The sequence below is a fragment of the Lithobates pipiens genome, unplaced genomic scaffold (assembly GCF_037356315.1).
Source record: "Lithobates pipiens isolate NorthernLeopardFrog02 unplaced genomic scaffold, aLitPip1_a1.2 Scaffold_3, whole genome shotgun sequence".
Classification (NCBI taxonomy): Eukaryota; Metazoa; Chordata; class Amphibia; order Anura; family Ranidae; genus Lithobates; species Lithobates pipiens.
In genome coordinates, this window is record NW_027507790.1 from 167,582,644 (window position 1) to 167,599,339 (window position 16,696).

General features: G+C 39.4%; 1 protein-coding gene across 1 annotated transcript in view; it reads right to left on the reverse strand.

Annotated features, from left to right (window-relative positions):
- Window positions 1-16,696, reverse strand: part of RASGRF2 (Ras protein specific guanine nucleotide releasing factor 2) — a 498,296-nt gene that overhangs the window by 308,400 nt on the left and 173,200 nt on the right. Inside the window, exon 3 of the mRNA XM_077462462.1 lies at window positions 10,372-10,519. Within this exon, the coding sequence (XP_077318588.1) occupies window positions 10,372-10,519 (148 nt within the window). The remainder of the gene's footprint in view (window positions 1-10,371; window positions 10,520-16,696) is intronic.

Below are 16,696 nucleotides of genomic sequence, written 5' to 3' on the forward strand. Positions count from 1 at the left end.
AATGATCCTCCAACCAACCAAAATATCTATCTTTTCAGATTTTCATTTTTAAAAAATGACATCAATAACAACGATTATTCACAGAACAGGATAATTACAGTCAGAAAGATATTGGCTACTACTCAAATGATCAGAAACCTCTTATATACTAGTATAAATCACATAAAACAGCTAAAATTATGGAATAACATAGCTCACCTGCTCCTGGTTTTCCCCTCATACGGGTTCATGGACAATGAACAATGGGCCCTACAAACATTACTCTTCTAAATCACCCAGCACTTCAAATCTCTACTTTTGTTATAAATGACATAAGGACAGGTTGTGCTTTCTCAAGCAGCATGCTTATATTTGTATCTGTTATTCATTTAATCTTTGAGAAATCATTTTGTAAAATAGGTTTATGTATTGTATATCCCGCATAATCCCCTAAGGCTGGATTCACACTGGCCCGCACTGTGCGTTCTGGTTGCAGGTATTGCATTGATTCCCACACCTGCAACCAAATCGCAATGCTCTTGCAAGACGCGCGGGGCTGCCATTCATTCTGAATTGCACCCCCACGCATCTCAGACAGCAGTGCAATCACGGGTGCAGGAACTGTGGGGAAACCGCATCGTCAAACATACCATGCGGTTTTCCTATGGCCGCATATTTAAAAAGGTGCATGCATTTAAATGGAAAACGCAAATGCAGGATGCACGGCCTGCCCGTACTAGTGTCAATGACTACTTCTACCTTTTCATTTATCCAATGCTTTCTTCAAGATTAAAGTAAATATGGACATACACCACTTTACCTAATAGTGGTGGAGCAATAACTTTTAACCAGTTATGGCCATTGGGCATGCTACCTAGATGCATCGATCCAGTGACTTGAAAAAGTATTCTTACTCCTTGAAATTTTCCATATTTTGTCATGTTACAGCCAAAAATGTAAATCTGTTTTATTGTGATTTTATGTGATAGACCAACACAAAGTGGCACATAATTGTGAAATGAAAGGAAAATAATGAATGGTTTTCAAAATTTACTACAAATAAGTGAAAAGTGTCGCGTACATTTGTATTCAGCACCCCTGAATACTACAAAGTGTTGAAAACCACCTTTTGCTGATATTAAAGCTGCAAGTCTTTTTGGGGACGTCTCTACCAGCTTTGCACATCTAGAGTAGAGGTCGACCGATATATCAGCCGATATTTGCCGTTTTTTAAATAATCGGCATCGGCCGATTGTGCTGATAAAAACCCGATTTAGAACTACAGCGGGACTTGGAAAGACTTCTGTATAGAAGTCAGTGTGAGTTGCCTGAGTCGTCATAGCAACACTTTCCTCCTCTCTGGGCAGACTGCCAAGAAAAGAACTAAATGATACAATGTTTACACTTCTGAATGAATGAAATCATCTCTGTGTAGAAGTTCCCAGTTTAACCATTTAAAGACTAAATCTTTTCTGACACTTGTTGCTTACAAGTAAAAATCCTGTATTTTCTGCCAGAAAATCACTTAGACCCCCCAAAAATTATATATATTTTTTTAGCAGAGATCCTAGGGAATAAAATAGCGGTTGTTGCAATATTTTATGTCACATGGCATTTGCACAGAGGTCTTTCAAATGCATTTTTTTGGGGAAAAAATACACTATTTAAAAATAAATTAAAAACAGTAAAGTTAGCCCATTTTTTTTTTTTTCGTCCAAAAGTTTTGACTACCTGTTTTTATTTAATACATAGGTTTTTTTTTTTTTTATCTAAATCATACATACAAGTAAACTGGAGGTTTTTTTTGTTTAATAACTGTTTAAATGTAAGAAATTTTCTGTATCACTTATGAAGGCTGCTTTCACACTGGAGCGTTGATGGTAAAACGCAAGTTTTAGCGGCTCTTTACCCTCATTTTAGCGGTGCTATTTAGCTGCTAGTGGGGTACATATAACCCAGCTAGCGGCCAAGGAAGAGGTTAAATGCACCCATGAAGCACTGCTGCCAAATCGCATTGCATGCGCTTCGGCAGTGGTGCCCATTCATATCAATGGGCAGGAGTGGTGGAGGAGCGGTATACACCACTCCAAACGTGCTGCTTGCAGGACTTTTTTTTTAAGATCCTGCCAGCACATCGCCTCAGTGTGAAAGCACTCTGTCTTTCACACAGACTGCAGAGGAGCCATTTTGCAGGCACTTTACAGGCGCTATTTTTAGCCCAAAAGCGCCTGAAAAACGCCCCAATGGGAAAGGTGTGTTAGATCAAGGGGGATTAAAAAAAAATAATAATAATAAATAAAAAAGGAAAAAAAATAAATAAAATAAAATAAAATTGGCCTAACATATCGGCCCAAAAAAATCGGCATCATATATCGGCTATCGGCCGCCATGATTTCTAAATATCGGCATCGGCATCGGCCAGAGAAAAACCCATATCGGTCAACCTCTAATCTAGAGAGTGACATTTTTGCCCATTCTTCTTTGCAAAATAGCTCAAGCTCTGTCAGATTGGATGGAGAGCATCTGTGAACAGCAATTTTCAAGTTTTGCCACAGATTCTCAATTGGATTTGGGTCTGGACTTTGGCTGTGCCATTCTAACCCATGAATATGCTTTGATCTAAACCATTCCATTGTAGCTCTGGCTGTATGTTTAGGGTCATTGTCCTAAACAACAACCCAGTCTCAAGTCTTCTGCAGACTGTACACACAGTCGGACTTTCCGATGGGAAAATGTGCCATCGGATCGTGTTGTCGGAAAATCCGTTCGTATGTGGGCTCCATTGGACTTTTTCCATCGGCATTTCCAACAACAAAATCTGATCATTTAAATTTGTGTGTAGACAATTCCCACGGACAAACTGCCATGCATGCTCAGAATAAATTACCAGACGAAAGCTATTGACTACTGGCCCGTTTATAGTCCCGTCGTACGTGTTCTACGTCACCTTGTTCAGAACGATCGGATTTTCCAACAACTTTGTGCAACTGTGTGTATGCTAAACAAGTTTGGCCCAAAATCCGTCGGAAAAAAATCTGAAATTTTGTCGTCTAAAAGTCCGACTGTGTATGGGGCATTACAGGTTTTCTTCTAAGATTGCCCTGTTTTTGGCTCCATCCATCTTCCCATCAACTCTGACCAACTTCCCTGTCCCTGCTGAAGAAAATCATCTCCACAACATGATGCAGCCCCCACTATCTTTCACGGTAAGAATGGTGTGTTGACGGTGATGAGGAGTGTTAGTTTTCCGACAAACATAGCATTTTGCTTTTGGGTCAAAAAGTAAAATTTTGGTCTCATCTGACCAGATCACCTTCTTCCACATGGCTTCTCACAAACTGCAAACGGGACTTCTTATGGCTTTCTTTCAACAATGGCTTTCTTCTTGCCATGCTTCCATAAAGGCCAGATTTGTCTAGTGCATGGCTAATAGTTGTCCTGTGGACAAATTCTCCCACCTGGGCTGAGGATCTCTGCAGTTCCTCCAGAGTTACAATAGGCCTCTTGGCTGCTACTGATTAATGCTCTCCTTGCCTGGCCTGTCAGTTTAGGTAAACCATGTCTTGGTAGGTTTGCAGCTGTGCCATAATCTTTCCATTTTAGGATGATGGATATTTTTTTTATAACCTAACCCTGCTTTAAACTTCTTCACAACTTTATCCCTGACCTGTCTGGTGTGTTACTTGGCCTTCCTGGTGCTGTTTGTTCACTAAGGCTCTCTAACAAATCTATGAGGGCTTCAAAGAACAGCTGTATTTTTTTTTTTAAACTGTACCTAAACCCAAAAAAGAAAAATATAATATATTGCAGACTGCTAGTATTTGTTGTGGTGGTTGCATTTTTCTTCTTCAAGCTTCTTTTGGTTAATGTTTGCCTGGTATTTCTGAAAATAAAGCCCTTCCCATCTATGGAGGGAGCCATAGTTGTCAACCTGGATTGTTCTCCTGATATGGACTACAAACATGTCCATAGCTCTTCATCTCTATTACATGGGTGGCAGGGCAATTGGTAGCTTACAGCAAATAGCTAGGTAGGAAGATATTCTTCCGTGCAGTTCAAAGGAAGGGACAAGGATACTGCATTTTTGGCAAGAAGTAGTTTCTGTTTTTGGTGAAAATGTTCTTAGCTTAAAAAAGAAAAAAGTGTAAAATTAAAAAAATAAAATAAATATATATAAAAAAAATGGCTCCCGCTGCTGTCAATTGCAGTAAGTGACAAAGGGAGCAGGGGATGGGGTCAAGCCCCTCTCTGTGTGTCTTATGGACACACAGAAGGGGGCTCGGGAGCGAACATGCGCAAGTGCCTCTAAAGCAAGCAGCTTTCTATGGGTGCACTCAGCTGGGGGGATCCAAGAGCGCCAGCAAGGGACCCCCAAAAGAGGAGAATCAGGGCTGCTCTAACTGTGTAAAATTACTTAACTGCCTCTACATAGTAGGCCAAATTTTTACTACATACAGTTTTAGATGTGTTCTTAGACTCAAGAGCAAAAAATGAATTAATCCCACTACTCTTTAATAATAAATAGAAATCTAGTCGCTTATAGAAACCCTGTGACTTTGTCCATTCAGGGAAAAGTGACAGGGTCTGTTTAAAGCCCACCTCACCTCCCTGCTGCTCTTTCCTCTGTCGCAGTTGTCACAAAACACTTGGTGTCAGCTGGTGTTGAGGCTTGGGCCAATGATGAACCAATGGGGTCTGCCTGTCAGTTTTTCAGGTGGATACGATCTGACCATCCATAGCTCTCTATGGAGCGGTGGATGTCAGCGGACATGTGTACGCTGATACTTGCCGATCCGATCCTGTCCTGCCTGCTAAAACAGACAGATGGCGATCCATTCCCCATCCGTCCGGTGGATTGGATGACAGTGGGTCCATTTCCATTCGACCACCCCATAGAAAACAGCAGACTGTGTCCACTCTGCATAGCGGAGCAGACACGGACCTGTCATCTGACCTGTTTAGCGTGCTTTAACAGAGAGATCCCCCGCTGAGCAGGCAGATCTGCATGAGTTTGCCTGGTCTGAAAGGGGCCTTAGAGGGAGCAGTGATGTCACCCCCCTCTATCATATGACCGAGCCTACACTTTCACATTGACTGCTAGTAAGTGGCACCATCATTGCTTATTATGAGGAGATCACATGCTCCACCATACCCAGAAGTACCAGCCATTGTTTTCATATGAGAGAGGGAGGCCTGATATACTGAATGGACCTCTACCTGAAGGGGCAAGTTGACACTGGCTACCTAAATTTGTAACAGAAGTGATGATATAAAAAATTCCATTTGTTGTATGAAGGCAATGCTGTAACTGTTTGTCCTGTAATATCTCTGTCCTGAGCCAGTACATTCTAGCTAATAACTGTTAGTTTTTTTTTACAACTGTTTATACAGATTTGTATAATCCTTCCCAAAAGAAACATTATGCTTAAGATTCTTAGAGGAAAGTTCTTCTATAGAACTAATTTGGCCTTAATGCGGCATGGTAAATCAAGACCAACCACAACAGCGATTAAAGAAATCAATTTGAACTTTGCATTCTTTGTAGCTTCCACCAAATTACCCTTTAACAGCAGGATTTTCATAATGTTTCATCTTCTCTTTCTTCTCATTTATGATTACAATACATTGTTCAATCATATTTCACAAATCCTAAGTACTACTAAGGGACAAGATTGTAAATTGCTTCAAAATATTATGTAACCATAGACAAAATATAATTAGAGTTTCTTTGAAAAAAAAAAAAAAAAACATGCTCTTCAATCTATGAGGAACTCAAAGAGCCCCTATACTGGTCAATTATTATCAAGTAGTATAATGACTAATGGTTTCTCTGGCCATGATTACAATGCAACAACTTACACACCTAGTGTTAAATTGCCTAAAAAGCCTAGACAAAAATGGTCATAAGGTCTCTAAAGGAGAGGATCCGAATTCAGTTTGGTTGATCCTTCCTTTAGCAGAGATCATGTGCCAAAAGCCATAACAGACTCGAAAAAAAATCAACCTTGTCAAGTTGAAACGTTTGCACATCCTATCAATTGATCCGCTAGTGTATTTTTTGTTCATAGGGCCTTTATCAGAGTTAGGTGAAGCCAACTTACAATCTTAAACCTTGTAAATGTTTCAGGATGGTGTTCTTTCATTTCACAGCAAAAGGCTCCTCTAAGCAGCACAGTGATCATGAAAATTAAGTTAACAGATTTTAGAGTGCTGCCTACAACTTTCATTCTCCACGATTTTAGTAAGAAAAGAAAGTTTACATGAAATTGAACTGACCTAAATAAGGCTACAATGTTGCAAAAGTGCAACACTTAAAGCAAACCTGTAGCCAGGTTATGGAGTAGTAAAGTAGCTTTAAAATAAATCTTCACTGATCCCTGAAATAGCAGGTACATTGGAGCAATTCATCCTCAAAATTCAAAGCAGAGACACTGAAGTCATTCTCTCAGCATATCAGCTCACCCTGCTCCTCAGTCTTCTAAACTCGAATGCTAACACAGAGCAAGTTCTCTGGGAAGGCAGAGCAGAGGAAACTAGGCTGCTCAGAACTAATGACTTCAGTGCTTCCACTGTTATCTATTTATTGTTTGATAACAATATGTTCTATGATGACGCCATATGACGTTGTGCCAGAACGAGCGTGCAGCAACCCCTAACTCTGTAAAGAGTTGTGGCTCTTAAACAATGTGATTGACTGTGTCCAATCACAGCCGGTCACATGTAAACACGAAGATGGCGGTAATCGGCTCTCATCGCCTCACACTAACAGAGTGTGCGGCAAGGAGAGCCAATCAGCGGCATCTCCTCCCAGGAGACATCAAGACATGCAATCCAGGCACTGATCATCAGTGCCCTCAATTCCAATAACACGCCACCAGTGCTAGCAATCAGTGCCCACCAGTGCCAGCAATCAGTGCTGACAAGTGCCACCAATCAGTACCCATTAGTGATGCCAGTCAGTTCTGGCTATCAGTGCTGCCCATCAATGCCCATCATTGCTGCCCATTAAGGCCCATCAGTGCCACCTAGCAGTGCCATCCATCAGTGCGACATTAGTGCCTCCTCATCAGTGTCACCTAATCAGTGCCCATAAGTACCGCCTCATCGGTGCCCATAAGTGCCACCTCATCAGTGCAGCCCATAAGTGCCCATCAGTGAAGGAGAAAATTTACTTATTTAGAAAATGTACTGACAGAAACTAAAAATATCTATATAGATAATATTTCAAAATTTACGGATTTTTTTTTATTTTTAGTAAAAAAACAAAAAACCCAGCAGTGATTAAATATCACCAAAAGAAAGCTCTATTTCTATGAAGAACTTGATAACAATGTTACATTGCAGCATGACCGCGGAATTGTTATTCAAAGTGTGACAGCGCTGAAAGCTCAAAAGTGGCCTGGGCAGGAAGGGGCTGAAAGTGCCCTGTATGCAAGTGGTTAAAGCAGAATTAGCTTATAAAAAAATATCCAAAGCTTTCAACATCTCATGGAACACTGTTCAATCCATCATCTGAAAATTAAAGGAGTATGGCACAACTGCAAACCTACCAAGACATGGCCGTCCACCTAAACTGACAGGCCGGGCAAAGAGAACATTCATCAGAGAAGCAGCCAAGAGGCCCATGGTAACTCTTGAGGAGCTGCAGAGATCCACAGCTCAGGTGGAAGAATCTGTCCACAGTACAACTTCTAGTTGTGCACTCCACAAATCTGGCCTTTATGGAAGAGTAGCAAGAAGAAAGCCATTGTTGAAAGGAAGCCATAAGAATGGGCAAAAAATGTCACCCTCTAGATGTACCAAGCTGGTAGAGACATCCCCAAAAAGACTTGCAGCTGCAATTGCAGTGAAAGGTGGTTCTATAAAGTATTGACTCAGGGGGGCTGAATACAATGCATGCCAAACTTTTCACATATTTAATTGTAAAAGATCATGAAAAACATTTAGCATTTTCCTTTAATTTTGTGCCACGTTGTATTGGTCTATCACATAAAATCCCAATAACATACATTTACGTTTTTGGTTCCAACATGACAAAATGGAAAATGTCAAGGGGTGTGAATACTTTTCAAGGCACTGTAGATCCAGTTCACTTTGAAGGAACTCAGTACTCAGTACTAACAGAATCAAAGGGCTGCCAGTGCTTCTAGGAATACTAATTGTCAGGCTGTCTATGGCTTCAATACTTTTTGAGTCATTGACCTGGAACAAGAATACAAATTAGAAAGAAAAAATGCAGCTCTGCAAATTTGTCCCAGGTCTTTTCCCAAAAAATATTGAGAACACAACATTAGCATGAGACCAGATAGAATTTTTAGTATGGGATGGCAATGATAGTCTCTCTGCATCCTCTCAGTACTGGTTTTCTTTAAAGTGTTTGCAAACCCTACCAATAAACTTCTCATATTCGCTCCCTTTTGTTTTTTTTATCATATGTACCATTGAAAATATTTTGGTATATCCATTCAACAAGTGCAAAAAATAATTGCTGCTCCTACCAGAAACCTTATTAGCTGATAACTTCTCTGCTGACTCTAGTTAGTATTGTACCCAGCTATTTCTGTGCACTACAAACCCCCTCTCCCCATGTTATGAAGAAAAATAAAGAGGGAGGTGTTCTGTAGTTTTGCCCTATGGCGTCAATGCTGCTCCTCCATAGATATAGCGCAGTAAGTAAGAGTTTTCACCCTAGGGCAGAACGTGTGTTACTGGTGTTACTGGCAGGACCACTGGGTGAAAAAAACAAAAAACAAATGCAGCCATATCATCATTGGATTAGTAGTTGCAAATGATTACATTTTTTATTCTTGTGTTTAGAATGGCTTTAAAGCAGTTGTAGACCCTTACATATGCCCAGTGAAGTGCCTGGCCTTAGGTAATACACAGACATGAAGAAAATCCACCTACATAAGTTGTACTTGTTTATCTATAAGATTTCCCCTACATCCATTCAAAGTGAAGAATTTACACAGGATCTCTCTGCTCTGAAAAGCAGGGGGCGGGAGCTTATGTTATATCACTGAGGGAGCTCTGAGAGCTAATTGTAGCAAATGGACCCCCCTTCAAACAGCACACAGGAACAGAATTAAGGCTGTCAATCAGCTGGAGGTACTCTCCTGTCACCATGTTTCTCTTGGTGTCAGGAAAACTCATCAGAAGTGACTCATGCTGACAGCAGAAATAATACCTAGTGCTCTGCATTGAGGTAAGTATACCCTATAGAGGGATATGTTTTCTTTTCATGTATGAAGTATACAACCACTTTGAGAACTGATGAAATCAAGAAAGGATTTGGACAATCAAGAAAAATCTCTCAAAGAACTGCTTGTGGATGAGCAAGGCATGAAGAGAAAAACTTCCATATTTCTGAAAACAACCTACAAATAAATATCAAAAGAATTTCATTATCGCCAGACATTGTATTCTGACAGAAGGGACTCTCAGCTGTCAGAATAAACTCAGCCATAGCTGCAGCTGCTGATCAAGAAATATTTTCCAACAAGCCTGTTCATCAAACGTAAATCGTTCGATCATCTTCTATTCAACAGAAGCGGCCACAGATTGATTGAAATTTGTCCGGGGCCCTGCTGAACCGGCCAAATTTTGATTCATCTATGGCCAGCTTAACAAGGAAACCGCATCACCTGAGAGCATCTCTAAGCCCAAGAACAAAAGATTTATATACTGAAACTTACCAGTCCTTAGATGAGGTGGCTTCATTTGTTTCCTTTTTCTTGTTAAGCTATTTTTCCTTTATTTTTACCTGGTGATCCTGCTAGTTACACACTTCCTGTCCTAAGAAGACAACGCTCACTTGTCACTAAGGAGCAGCTAAGATATCATGATAGGGCAGGAAGGGGGTTTAATAAAACTGGAGCATGCAAAATCTGGTGCACCTTTGTATAGAAACCAATCAGCTTCCAGGTTTTATTGTCAAAGCTTAATCGAAGAAGGTGAAATTAGAAGCTGATTGGTTACCATGCAGAGCGGCACCAGATTTTGCACTCTCTCTTTAGTAAATTTAACCCCACTGTGGGGGGTGGGGGATGGAGTTATTTTATAGTTTCCAAGGTAATCTGGGCAGAACTTGGATTTTTAGTGGAACAGAGGCACCGTGTTGCCACCTTACTACAGTAAGTACCACGTTCACTGGATTTTTGCAGACTCACTCAATAGTTTTGTTTTTTGCACATATCAAACAGATATACCAAACTGCTTTCAATGGTATATTTATCCAACCAAAAATACAGCATATAATAGAAGTTAGAGTTTACATACACTTTAAACTCAGTTTCTTTTTGTCTCATCTACATAATGTAACTTCATAAAATGATGTCACGTTCAATACAAACTTCAGTACAAGCATGAGATAAAAAATTTGTAGACAAATACCTCTGATTTCAGTCTTTCAATTTCAGTGTCTTGATCTTCAAGCTGTTGTCGCAGCTGATTAGCAGCAATCTTTTCTGTTTCCACAATCTGTACCAAGTGAATATACTTCTGCATCAGGACCTCTCTCTCTATCAGGATATCTGAATAGCTGCATGAAAAAGGGATATTATTAGCAGAAGTTCATCATATATCATAATTAGGAACATGCTCAGGATTTGGAAAGAAGGATGCTAAAAACAAGGGGTACAGACTGAATTATCACGGAAACAAACCAAGATTCTTTTACAAAACCTGACATAGTAAAAAAGTAGATAGCATTTTCTGTAAGGCCATGTATGAGTTAGGTTTACTGGCCCCTAAAAGTGATCTTTCGGTTATAAGTGGAGTTGGGTGAGCCAAGTAATTTACTGGCTTCCAATTTCTTCAGGGAGATCCTGAATAGGGATGTTCTCACACCTCCTGTTACCTTTCTAGCAGTGAAAAAAAAAATCCTCCATGGAGAAAAGGAGCCCCCAAATTGTAGAGTACAGTAGAGGTAGACCTGAGAATCCAAGCACTATTGGAGAGTCTGGGGAATTAAGGTTACTTATTCACCATTTACTGAAAAAGAAAAGAAAAGAAAAGGAAAAAGCTTTATCTTAGTTGCTGGAGTGTGTGGCATAGAGGTAATGGGGAAATTGCATATTTCATATTTGCTTATTATTATTAGCTCGCAATATCTAATAATGAATTCTAAACCTGGTTAAGGGGCCGTACAAAACATATAAGGATGGTTACTTTAGCTGATTTCATACTAAAGGAATGTCAGAAATGTACTATCTTCCCTAGAAGGTAATGTTGTTAATGATTGGGTAGTCATACCAATTCGACATTCAGTATATACACTATCACAAAAGCTTGGAGTACCTATCTCATTTCCAGAGCTGCATCATGCAAGCATCTGGTCTGATTATTTGGCCACGTCATGCAAGTGGGAGGGACCCATGGCAGAAACTGTATCTTTAGTTAATAATTATTTATATAATATCTAATATTATTATCGGTCATTTATTTCATTAAATGTTATACTTTTAAGTATTTGTGTGATCTCTCTTTGCACATATTTAATACAACCCCAAAAACGTAAACTATCACATATCCGTTATAAGATACTTGGAAGTGGGATATTCAATCTGTGTGTGCTCAGGACTGGACATCATTTCTTGCAAAAGTGTTGCAGCTTTTATAAAATTGAGCAAGAGACTGATGTACAAGGAATAGTTGTATTGTCAGAAAGCTTCATTTTATGTTGAATCTCTTTAAATCAGTATTAAACAATATAGAGTGAAAACATGAGATAATCAGTCCATTTCCAATGGATGAACAAGTATACATTAAGTTCATATTAATAAGAGGTCAAATATCACTTAGTTATGATAATATATATTGTAGGTCTCTGAAGCATGGTAAAATAAGCATAATAACTGTATTTTAATTAACTAGTAGTCCACTAGTAAAAAGCACAACAAATATGGCGTGAATATGTAGTGGTGCTACAGTTAATATAGCCATAACCTCATATTACAGAATGTACATAAAAATGAAAGAAGGTTAGAAAAAATGGAAAAAGATAAAAGATATCTGAAGGCAAAATAGAAGAGGAATAAAAAAAAAGGGTGGGGGGGGGGGGGGTAGAGGAGAAATAAGCATAAGCTAAAGAGGGGACCGCTGGTTGGGACTAAGATGTAGTGACAACAGAGCGGGCAGCCATCAGAAAATGACAAATAAAGCGCTTCTTGATTTGCTTATAGGAGCCTGCAAACATAGACAGTATAGTTATGCGAAGTTCGTTTGGGAATTTGCCCCCAACAAGTTTGTCATAGAGGTGGAGAATTTTATCCCAAAGGGATGTGTCTGGTAAATTAGGATTGATTTTATGTAGGCTAGTAGGGCAGAGATACAACCTAGACACAATTTGGTAATTTTGTTCTTGGGCATGAGATAGACAATTTAAAGGAAAGCGTCAGTGTTTTGCCCCATTCCATTTAATCAGGGGATACATTAAATTCCCGTTCCTACTTTTAAAGCAATGGTGGTGGAACTGGGTAAGAGAGTTGAACCAGAATCTGACAGATCTGAGATAGCGAGTGCTCCGGTCTGCTAGACTGGGACAGCAACAACTCAAAGGCTGTTTTGTGGCCTAGTCAATTCGTCAACGCTGGAGACATGACATCAAGAGATATCAGGTCTAATGACGTCCAAATCTTAGTGGATTTACCATGGTACCAATCAATTATCCGAAGTAGCAACGCTGCATGAAAATATTATTAGTGTTATTATTATTATACAGGATTTATATAGCGCCAACAGTTTGAGCAGCGCTTTACAACATTAGGGCAGACAGTACAGTTACAATACAAATCAATACAGGAGGGATCAGAGGGTCCTGCTCGTTAGAGATTACAATCTAGGGTCAAGTCAAGGGAGGGTCAAGTGGAACAAAAGGTAATAACTGTGGGGAATGAGCTGATGGAGAAAATGAATATACAGTTGTTAGGTGTGGGTAGGGCAGGCTTCTCTGAAGAGAAGGGTTTTCAGGGATCGTCTAAAAGCTAATAGAGTAGGAGATAATCGGATTCGGATAGATTGGGGTAAGGCATTCCATAGGATTGGAGAGGCTCTGGAAAAGTCCTAGAAGTAGTTGTTAGTATTTTGAATTTAATTTGTTGGGTGAGCGGAAGCCAGTGAAGGGATTGGCAGAGGGGAGGAGCAGACACAGAGCGATTGGTAAGGTGGATGGGTCTGGCAGCAGCATTCATGATAGATTGAAGGGGGGATAGACTATGTAGAGGTAAGCCAATGAGAAGGAAGTTGCAGTAGTCGAGGCAAGAGATGACCAGGGAGTGAATTAAGAGCTTTGTTGTGTCATTGGCTAGAAAGGGGCATATTCTGGAGATGTTGCAGAGGTAGAGGCGACAAGATTTGGACAGTGATTGGACGTGGGGCTTAAAGGAGAATTCAGAGTCCAGGACTACACCTAAGACCCTGGCACGCAGGGATGGGCTTTTAGTTGTGCCATCAATTTTGACAGAGGGCACATGGGGGAGGAAGAATTCTAAGTTCAGTTTTGGATGGATTGAGTTTGAGAAAGTGGTGTGATATCCAGACTGATATATCTGATGGTAAATTAGTGATACGTGAGGAGACGAAGGGAGTGAGCTGAGAGGTATAGAGATAGATTGTGTGTTTTCAGCATAGAGGTGGTATTGGAAGCCATGTAGATTGAAAATAGGAGAGAACCAAGAACGGAACCTTGGGGGACCCCATCAGAGAAAGGAAGAAGAGAAGAGGAAGTAGAGTTGTTAGAAACGCTAAAGGTGCGGTTGGATGTAGGAAGACAACCAGCGAAGAGTACAGTCACAGAGACCAAAGGCGCAGAGTTTTTTGAGGAAGAGGGAGTGGTCAACCATATCAAAGGCAGCAGAGAGGTCCAGGAGTAGGAGTATAGAATAGTGTCCATTGGTTTTGGCCGTTAGTAGATCGTTTGTTAGTTTTAGGAGAGCAGTTTCTGTGGAGTGTTGAGGACGAAATCCACACCGAAGGGGATCAAGAAGGATATTATCAGCAAGGTGGTCACTCAGTCGGTTGTAGACCTGACATTCAAGGAGTTTGGATAAAAGGGGAGTAAGGAGATGGGGCATAGGTTAAGATTGGATGGGTGCATTGAGGGCTTTTTAAGTATGGGGCTGACAAGTGCATGTTTTAAAGCGTTGGGAAAGATGCGAGAAGAGAGGGAAAGATTGAACATGTGGGTTACAGAGTGTAGAACAGAGCCAGAGGGTGAACATGGCATGGACGTTAGCAAGTAGTTTAGCAAACTCGTCTATAGTGGTGGGGATCTGCTTGTGAATTGTATCAATCTTCTGTTTGAAGTGATTGGTGCTCTCCTGGGCAGTGAGTGAGTTGGTGGGTGGAGGCAGTGGAGGATGGAGTAGAGAGTTGAAGTATAACAAGAGGTTAGGAAGAGCAAAACCTCCCCTGATCTTAGGTAGCGCTAAAGTGGTTGAGCCAAAGTTCCGAATGACCCCCTATTGACCGTCGGGTAAAAAAAAAAAAAAAACGAGGAGGGGGGACGGATCACCTGGAAGATGTAAAGAAATTTAGGCAGAATGTCCATTTTGACAACATTCATATGGGCAAAACAAGAAATGTTTGGTTTATCATATGATTTAAGACACATATGAATCGTCCGCGCCAGGGGCGTATAATTGAGATCCGCCAGGGTAGACAAGGAGGTAGGAATTTAGATACAAAAGTATTTAATAGCCCTTTGTTGCCATTTAAAAACAAAAGTAGATTGAAGTTAGGATAAAGTAGTCTTGGGTAAGGATATGTTAAGGGCCTCAGTTTTATCGTAATTTACTTAGAAGTTGCTTACTAAGTCAAACTCCATGAATGCTATGACAATGGCTGGCATAGAGACAGGAGGATTAGAAACATATAATAAGAGGTCATCTACATAGAGAGATAATTTATAAATGACGTTGGCCAATAGAAAGACCCTGAATGTTGGGGTTTGTCTTATAGCAAGGTGAAGATGTTTCATAGTGAGTATGTATAGTAGTGGTGAAAAAGGGCACCCCTAGCAGGTTCCATTAGGTATCCAGATTGGGTCTGATAGAAAGCTTCAATTTATAATAGTGAAAAGGCATGGGACTCTGGGCTACAGGCAGTTCCAGAGCAATTAGCTTTTTTGAGGTTATTCGAATAAACGTTGAGCTCTTTGTGTTTTGTTTTTTTGCTAGCTAATGTTGAGGAAATGTTACTTGTATGAAGACATTATAAATGCAGTAATGTGACAATGTTATCTGAATTAAGACAGAAAGGTGATGGCAAGTATGGTTGTTTTGTAAAATAAGTTTTGCTACTTATGTTTGAGGGTCTAAGTAAGTTTAAGTTGTATGAGTAAAGTGAGAATGAAAAAGCATTTGTGAGATGAGCAGCCTGCTTGTGTGAGAGACATATGACCCCTCTCTTGCATTGTCTTGTGTGAGGCAGAACAGAATAGGGAGATGGACGAAACAGACGCTCCAGATTCTCCTCCTCCCTTTTTCAGTGTTTTCGAAGCAAGGAAATGTTTTATCTTTTGACTTCATATATTACTTTCTGTGAAACTTATCATATAAAATGTGATATTTATATGTGGGTGACGCAAGAGATTTTATAAGGCAAAAGAAAAAGACTTTTGTAAAATAAAATTCCGGTGAAATTGTTCATTTTTACTATATAACTTATTAGTTCATTTGAAACAAATAAAAGAAAATGGCTAATTGAGGTCAACACCCTTTAAATTCATGAAAAGCAGCCATAAGCATTATAATTATTTAGCTCTTCATTCCAATCTACTGGAAACGGAAAAGGAAAAAGGCTCTACCCACCAACAAAACCATGTTGTAGCATTGTAATGGCAATCATTTGCAAAAGTTAGTCATTACAGTAGTAAAGGTCTACATAATATTATGACCAAGCTAAGAGTAACTGCATAAGTAAATGATCACTAGAGATGAATGTCTATCTACTTTGTATTGTCTTTTATTGGTAAATGTAATAAAGTGTGATATTCTAGAATACAACACAAATAGTTTTTACGTTTTTTTCGTTAACACAGAAAGAACAAGATCAGTCCCTACAAATTAAGAAATTTCCAAAATCTGTAGGGGATTGAACAAGGTTGAAATAGAAAAATCAATAAGGATGGTGATGCCTAATGTTTGTGCACAAATGTGATAGCATTTCAACTATTTTGAATTATTGCCAACTTTTGATGGACTTCCTGTAAAGGAAATTCACGTGATGATTATTTATTAATTGAGTTCATTAAAAATTAGTAATAGAGAGTGCACTCACGAATCAACAAATGGCCATATGTTTTGTATTTTGTCTAAAGTGTTTTGTGTAATGTTGTTTAGTTCCTAGATAGTACTAAACAGCATCAATATGTGGTTGATTGAACAGAATTAAAGAAGGAGATCACAAATGGACAATTTGCGCTATTTTATTATTGTTTATATGTAATATATCAATGTAATGAAAGTTTCTGGTTAGAACTGGTTGTAAACAGAGCAGCTGATAGTTTTGATGCTAAATGATAGCTATTTAAGAGTTTTTTTTTCTTTGATTAAGTTGAATTTGAAATAACAATAGAAAAAAATCTAGTGTTTGATTATTGATAGCAAAATTGTTTTCACATCTGCGATGGGTTACGTATTTTTAATGATTTGAAGGGTGTAAGAAAGAATACCCAAACATTTATAAAAAAAATTAATAAAAAAAATGCATCTCCTTG